Consider the following 8,691-nt stretch of genomic DNA (forward strand, 5'->3'; position numbering starts at 1 on the left):
GCTCAAGTAGCTGATATACTGAATGAGTATTTTCATCTACATTCACACGAGGAGTTATTCAAAGAGGGAATGCCAGAAGTTTATAGAACAAGGGAGCTAAGTGATTTTGTAATGATTGAGAGCAAAGTGGAGCAGAAATTGTAGTTAAACATAAAAAAGGCACCTGGGATGGATGGAATCTATCCAGTTATATTGAAGGAGGCAACGAAGAAAAACTTCAGTTCTGCAAACTGCAGCATCTGGAGACTTGGTGCCTGTGAGGTGATCTGATTGTGGTGTTTAAGGCTTTGAATGGAATGAGCAAGCTCAGTGCTGATTGGATTCTTCCTCTTGCTCAGACTGTGCACATGAGGGGGCATAAATTCAAATTGAGGAAGAATGGTTACAGAATAGATGTGCAGAAATTTGCCTTTAGCCAGTGAGTGGTTGATTGCTGGAACAAACTTCCATCTGTCGGCGTGGAAGTTGATAGCTTAAATAAATTCAAGGAGGAATTGGACAAACATTTATAGGGAATGGTTGTGTGAATTTCTCCCCCCCCCCAGGCTGATGCTACATAAGCTCATATGCTTCCTTTCTTACATTACATGCCTCTATTACTACTACTATAATGGGAAAAGTGTTTTTTTTTTTTTTTTTTTTTTTTTGGTTGATGCTGTATAAGCTTGCTTTCTTGCACCATATGCCAATGCTAGTAACATAAATCTAGGGTGACGTAAATAATCTAGGGTGTTTGTTTGTGGTGACTGTATGGAAAATTTTTTGCCCTGATTTCATTCAAGCTATTCTTCATATTTAGATCCATTTACCTCATTCATAATTTCATTCTCCAGCTAATCAAGTGATTTGCTGGATAACATTGTTGTACATGCGTTGCTCTAAATCTTTGGGTATCTTCAATTTGTCTGAAATCAGTTAATAAACTATTTTCTTCATTATCTTTATTATATATGTATATAAAATGCATTATATGTACATAAAATCAAAATGATATATTTAAAACTGAACAATGTATAAAATCATAGATAAAGAAATTTAAATTTTAACAGTAGTAAGTGAAAGGTATAGGTCATCTTGCCTATGTCATCTCTTTTGATAGTGTAGAACCCTTTGATTCACAGGCTCAATTAAGGGTGTTACATTTGGCCGTAAAAATATGTCCCCTTTCCATTTCTCACTTGAGATGTGAATGAGTGTTATCTAAAAAGAGAATAAATAGCCTTTTCAGATAAGTGTATTTTTTTCTCTGAATAATGCAGAAGCCATCCATGCTGATTTTTGTTACTGATGGTAAAGATAAACAGTTTATAATTTTAAAAGTTCTAGGATTAGTTGATTTACTGACAACAAAAATCAGTAATTTGTATAGCCTTTTTATTTCTTACAAGAATGCTTTTCTGTGCATGTTCACACAACTTATAACTTTATTATTTTCTTGAGATCAACACCCTTTCAAATGCTTTTCTTAAGTGTTCAAAAATCTGAACTAACTAGATCAAGCTACAAGGGGTCTGGGATTTCAAATTTAAGTTTTACAGTGCATACATGTCCTAGTTATCATTAATGCAGCAATAAAACTTTTACTCAGCATGCCCTTTTGTTTAGTTCTAGTAAATATTTGCAATTTTTCTTTAGCCAGTATGTTTTACCTTACTGCTTCTTCACTCTGTATTTAGAAAACTCGATTATTGAGCACTGCCCAATTTCAACAAGGGAGATGTTTCAAAATTGCCCAATGTGGTAAACATTTAGGGATCTAAAGTTCCATTGTGGTACAATTAGTTCATTTATAAGGGCAGTTTGAAATCAGTTATAAATTGTTGCTAGATATTTAATTATAGAAATGAAATCATTTTTAATTAATGATCATAAATTTTAATAATAATATATTTTCATTACTTTTTGAATTGTCTTTATTTTCTTATCTTGTGTAGTCACAATCATCATTATGACTACACAACAGAGAAAAAGTGTGCTTACAAGAGAAATCAATAACATGCCATGAACCCTGAAGTATTGATTAATGTGCAATAAATAGTTATTTCTCTTAGGAGCTTTTCAAACCAGGCACTAGGACTGTCTTGGTTTACTGAAACGTGAAGAAAAAAATAGGAACACCAAATGGCACCTAGCCTGTCAGACCTTTTCATGTATTATTCTGAGAAAACGATAACGTATCACTTCCAAAATTACTCAGGTAAGATGGTGTAGACCGAGAAGCAGCCACTAATCTTGAATCATCGACTAAAAGGGCAATACATATTTTGCTAAGGAGTCTGTCAGACCTGGTGCCAGTACTTCTATGTTAAATTATTTAAAAAAACATCACATTATGAAAGTTTAATTAGCTAAATTAATGTGGAAACAAAAAATAATAATAATAAAATAACAGGTTTGAACCAGTTCAGTGGCTAGAGAAAAAACTGAAACCAAACCAAAACTTTGAGTTTTGCAAGAGTTAGAGTAAAAAAATTTTAAGTTTAATGCTCTAATTTGAGTCTCAATTTGTTTAAGCAGCCAGTAGTGGAAATAACAGATATATGCCAACAATTCAATTTATCAAGAAGAAAATTCCACTTGTAGAATTTTTCTTATTGATAAACTCTAAACGAATGTTGCAGTTTTTGGTATTTCATGAATCTCAGTTTGCATAGTGTCATTGATAAAGTGTTTATTTATTTTTATGTATCGTAGGATATACTTTTGCATATCCTTTTGACCTATGCTAATTCATTATGTACAGGACAAAAATGGAAACATGTAAGTTGGATTGTTTTTTGCACATGAAAAAGAACACTAATTGAAATAATTCTACCACATATTGTAGGGATCAGAAGTTGCATTTGTAGGCAAAATTCATATATGAATATCAAATTCATATAATATGAATCAAAGTTTGAAAAGTGCTATATAATATATATTTATTGTGAAAAGTCTTTAGTTTATTAATATTTAAATTTATTAATGTTAAATTTTAAATTTATTATTATAAATTGTTATATTAATGTATATTTAAGTGTTAATATAAAATTAAATTATATTTTACAGTTACAATAAGTAATAATTCAATAATTCTTTTGACCACAAACTCTTAAAAAGACTGATTATTTAAGTTTGAATTTTGTGTTCTTATTACATTCTTTATCCTGTTTTCTAGTGTACCTGGTACTCATTGCAGTTCTAGCTTGTTTAGCAGTTGCAGTTGTAATTTGCAGTCTTGTATATATTGTAATGCGACTGCGGGTGGTCCAAGCACTGAGAAGACGACTGCATGTTCAGGTGGATGATGAAGTTCTGCTTGGTCAGGAAGAAGAGGAGGAAGATTATGAAGGAGAAGACAGAAGGCTTGCTGACCCAATAGCTTAGCATCTAAGATATGCTCTTGAAGGTGGCTTACTTGTGATATTTTTTCCACACACATTACAAAACCCTGCACTGCCATACTTGCACTTGTAGGGAGTTTTAATAGAAAAAGAAAGGTGGTAAATTTGCAGTAATGATACAATAATTAACTGTGACAGCAGTTTATTTGTATATATGTATAAGAGGAAGAAATTAAGTAATCTGGCACCTGTGGTAACAGATTAATTTTTCTTTAATGATGTCAGTAAGACCTTACCAGCTTTTAATTGATAAATATGAACCTAAAATTATTTTTATGACATTTTTTATATTTTTTAGTTTATTTTTTGCATTTCTGTGTTTCATTATGTTTTTTTTATAAAATATAGTGTTGGCAGCTGATTTTAAAAAAATTAAGTGAGAGATTATATTTATGCAGTTTCACTGAAAAAGAAATTTGAAACTGGCTGTAGTTGCTGTCCAATGATTTTTTTTTTTTTAATGAAAACCCAAACACAAAAAGTATCAAAACCTATAGTACTTAGTACTATGCATGGGTTGAAGGACATGAGGAGGGAGATGGTGCATGCATGTACAAACAGATTTGAGTACCAACAGGTTTGTTGTCAGAATAATACTTCAGAGTGCTATTTTTTGTACAAATGTACAAATTGGAGAAAAATGATGCTTGTTTATATTATTGCATGGCCACTATCAGTGATATTTCACACAATTTTAAACAAGTGGTTAAACATTGGTCAGCATAAAAAAAAAAAAAAGTATGGCATTGCTGTGGTATTGTTAACTATATTTTGTGCCTTGGTAGAATCTTGTATGTATGCATATACAAGTGCACATGCACACTCATTGTCCTGCAACTTTATTAAAAAATCTACTTTCTGGTGTAATAATGTTATGTAATTAATGTATAATCTTCCCCATATCATGCTAGATGCTAATACTTCCTATGTCATGCACCCTCTTAATAAAAAGGTGAGGAAATTTATATTTATATATACATACATAGAGCAGTATTTTTGAAAAACTACTTATCCAGCAGAAGGCTAGTCTTAGATGTAATCATAACATACTACATATCTATTGTACAACAATTTCTGTAACTAGCTTTCTTTTCTTAATTGTGTTGTGTTTCAGTTATTACAGTTTTTCATTGATTTTGTGTTGATTTTATTTAGTAAGAACACAATAGTACAGTTAATAATATTATATGATATTAATTTTTAATGTATATAATTACATTTTTGTGAAAAAATATACATACTGGCCCACCTCCCATATCTTTTGTGCTATCATCACTATCCCATTGTAACTCTACCCCCCAAGAATCGCAAGTGTTTTCTTGAGGATAGAGTTACTTTCTCACTTCAATCATTTTTATTCAAGTACTGACAGGTAGTGTGTTTTATCAGTGTATAACTTTGCTGTTCCCAGCAACTGATCTTTATTTTGGTGCTTTGCAATTGCACGAACTGTGTTTGCTATATATGTTTTAATAAAATTCTGTTGATTTTTTTCCATTTTATCAGATTGATGAGTGAAAAAAAGAAAAAAGCTGGTTCTAATTACATTTTTATCATGCAAATACTAGATGTGGATTTGGACATCCACTAGGTTTGGTTTGCTTTGGTGATCCAGTGTATTGCAGGTACTGTTTGGTATAATGAAATCATCACTGAGTATTAAAAGACATTGTTTATTTTTAATTTTTTTTTTTTATTTCCTAATTGATTTCTCATACCAATATAGAAACATCCATATAAAATGAAGTCACATTACTATTAATATTATACAGTGTTACAGCCAAGGTTCTGCTGTACTTTTCTAACATAAAGTAGTAGTCATATTTTACTTAAGTATCTACTTTAAAATTAGTAATGAAGAAATAAAGTGGCAATGTAAAAAGAAATATATATATATCTCATTTAAAAGCAAATATATTTGTAAAGAGATTATTATTTTGAAAGCATATTTTATTTATAAGTAATACAGTAGCTTATAAAATTTTAATAAATGTTTGGAAATACAATTCAGTAGATACAATACAGTTTACTGTTAATTTTCCAGTTTGTTCTGGTGATCCATTTGTGTTAAGTACTGTCCAGTATAAAAAAATAGGTTGTTTATTTTTTATTGCCTAATTAATTAAAGTTTAATTTTTGTTTTGTTTTTAATGTTTAACATCATTTTTGTATTAATACAAAAATATTTTATTTTAGTACAACAAAATGTGGAATTTCAGATTACGCTAAAGCTTACTGTATTACTTAATGCTTTTTTGCTAAATGAGTGGACCACCACCACTTACAGGAAGTAAGTGGTGGTGGTGGTCTGTTTCTAAAGCAGATGACTTCAAAAATGAAAACACTAGACCTTATCATAAACAGGTTACAGTAAGGTCTTTTTCATTGTAGTCCCCGGTGTTATGTTTGATTCAGTTTGAGCAGGATTACTTCCATCCCTCCCACACTATCTCTGATTTTTTAAATTCAGTTTAATGTTTTGTTAATTTTAATGGATGGTGCAGTGATAATACTAATAAAGGTCATAATACTATTTTTTTTTTTTTTTTTTCCCCTCACATCTTTCATGATTTTCCATTTTTAGTTCATGCAACTATTGTTTGTATTTCTTCATTCCTTATTTAGCCATATTTACAATACAGGATGCACTCAGTATTGTACTAGATGATGAGTTTTGTATACAGCTGATGAAACTGAACTAGTCATTTTTGTACTTAACCATTCATAATAATTGCAGTTTTTCTTGCTTTGTAGCCCAATATTTTATGCAAGGTGGACTTTGAAAATAATTCTGAATTTTTCATTAGAGCTAATTTCAATATGAAGAGACTTACAAGCATTAAGGGAAATATCTGATAAAATAGTATAGTGTTTATTATAATTGAATTTTACTGTATTGCATATATGGTGACTACAATAAGTTTTATTAATGTGATAAAATATTTTTTGTTCGGAGTTTAACATCAAGAAGAAAATATATTCAGTAAATGGGTATTTGCTGTTAATTATCATTAGTCCAATAGGCTAGTTTAGGATTAAAGTTTAGAGGTTCATTTAATTTATTAGGACAAGAAATGAATGATGATTGAGATGAATGATAATGCTTCACATACATTAGTGAAGGAAAGGCTACTTTCTGGAAAAGAGCCTTTGTATTTTGAACAGTTTTCTTTTCACTTGCAGTGGGTCTTTATGTTCTGTATTTCTTTATTTTGTTAGTTTTTATACTCTCATTTCTGAATGGAGCTTGAGCAGACATAGAACTAATAGAAAACATTTATTTTTATGAACTAACTTATGATGTACTTAAAAAAAATAAAGTCGAAGTACATCTCAGAAGTCTCTGATATTATTTTATTGATATCTTTATGTATATATTATTTATTTAAGTTTAATGTTTAAAATGTTCAACTCTCTCATATTAACATGTACTGACGAGATATTTTAACTCTTTTGCAAGTACATACATAGGATTTTCACCTGAAGACTCTGTATGGCATATCTATTGATGTACATTTTCCACTTTGTGTCAAGTCAAGAGAGCATGCCCATTTATTTATGGATTTCTTGAAACTTGTCAAGTATGTGCTTCCATGTGTGTTTTCATTTAAAATTAGTTTTTGGTTTTTGTTTCATAATCAGTAACTTTCAACTTGTAAACTACAGTATATGTGCAGTCACCTTCAACCTCAGTTTGCTCACAGCAACATTGAGATAACATGGACTTAGTCAAACTGAAGTTGAAGAAATTCTGATTTAGAACTTGATGAGATTGAATAAAATAATAGTGAAATAATGTAGTGTATTGTAGTATCAGAAATAAAAAATGAAGAAGAGTTAGCAGATAAACAAGAGAGAAAGACCTGAAAGCAAGCCACAACTTCCAATTTTAAGTGGAAATGAGAAGATAATTTAAATCCAGTTGTTTTTGATTTTGATAGTAATCTTATTGGTGCGATAACTAAGGTGGGGGCTCTCAACTTGATAGCTAAAGAAACCAATCAGTATTTTCAACAGTATTCAAGTGGAGGCCAACATTCAGGAAAAATCAAAACTCCAAAAATGATATGACATCATGGTTAGCAAATTGTATACAATTTTTGCAGTAATGCTAATGAGGAATGTATTATTGGTCAGCAGATCCAATGATAATAATGTAATTTTTTTGAAAATTATTTTCACAGGATTAACTTCTATTGCTGCTCCACTTCTCTGACAGTAATGAACAAGGTAAATAAATTGCCGTTTATATCATGGATGGCTGAGACTAGAAGAGTTTACAATTTTTTTGTTGCAGCTGATTTACTAGTACAACAGCTAACAATGGGCTGTGCACTTTTTTTCTGGCGACATAGAGGTTTAATATTGTGGTGTGAAAAGGAAGGTTGACCCTACTAATATCATCAACAAAATCAGAGCAGAAACAGTATGGAGGTAAAATGACAGCCTGATAAACTAGGTCTTGCCATGTATCAGTCTCATTTTTCTGAGAAATACCAATAGGATAGTTTTCAGTTACATGAAAAAGTAAAAGAGGTTAAAAACGTAGTAATATTTTTAATCTCTGAGGTATGTTATTTGATAATTTAACTTGTTTGAAATATAATACAGTATATACATTACTGAACTTGATATTTCTTCATTTCCAGCAGTTTTACAGCATTTTTCTTAACTTAGCTAAGCAAACATGAGTCATTTTGTTTCAGGATTGTACTCTTCATGTAATTTTTTGTTATGTTTTTCAAAATGTTTTATATTCATACATATTTCAAAAGAAATCAAGCAGTGGTATTCCAGCAACTTTTCCAAATTCTGATTATCAATCACACTACAAAAATACGTTTTCTGTAGTGATTGACAAATTAGAATTTGGTAAGTTGCTTATCTGGTTTGTAATATTTCATTAATTAAATAAACTAATTTACATGTCTTTTTTGCTTTCGCTGATAGACATAGTAATACCTGGAATTCTTGATCTTTATTTATCCATTTTGTTCCTTAATTTTTGGAAACACTTCCATACCTTATAGCTTTTCTTTGTTTTCTTTTTGTCTCCACCTTTTAATTCAGTATTTACCACTTATGTTTTTGCCATTTTAGTTTTTGTATAGTCGAGTTCTCAGTCTTTTAAGTTTTAATATGTTTTTATTTCCTGGCAGAGTATTTAATTTATAAAGATCAAGAAATAAAGCCTGTTTCACTATTTCTTTTTGCAAACTTTATTGGATTGTTCTGCTACTTTTTGAGTTTTTAAAATCTGCTAGGAAATTTTCCTGCTGAAAACTAATGTTTATTAAATTGTGTAATT

At 30.2% G+C, this 8,691-nt stretch overlaps 1 protein-coding gene across 1 annotated transcript in view; it reads left to right on the forward strand.

The window, feature by feature from the left end:
- The window catches only part of LOC150091758 (uncharacterized), a 50,560-nt gene extending 47,088 nt beyond the window's left edge, over positions 1–3,472 (forward strand). Inside the window, exon 6 of the mRNA XM_090385591.1 lies at positions 3,158–3,472. Within this exon, the coding sequence (XP_090241717.1) occupies positions 3,158–3,366 (209 nt within the window). The 3' untranslated portion in view covers positions 3,367–3,472. The remainder of the gene's footprint in view (positions 1–3,157) is intronic.
- The last annotated feature ends 5,219 nt before the right edge of the window (positions 3,473–8,691 follow it).

This window comes from Mastigoproctus giganteus, chromosome 1 (assembly GCF_048544385.1).
Source record: "Mastigoproctus giganteus isolate SK-2022 chromosome 1, ASM4854438v1, whole genome shotgun sequence".
Lineage (NCBI taxonomy): Eukaryota > Metazoa > Arthropoda > Arachnida > Uropygi > Thelyphonidae > Mastigoproctus > Mastigoproctus giganteus.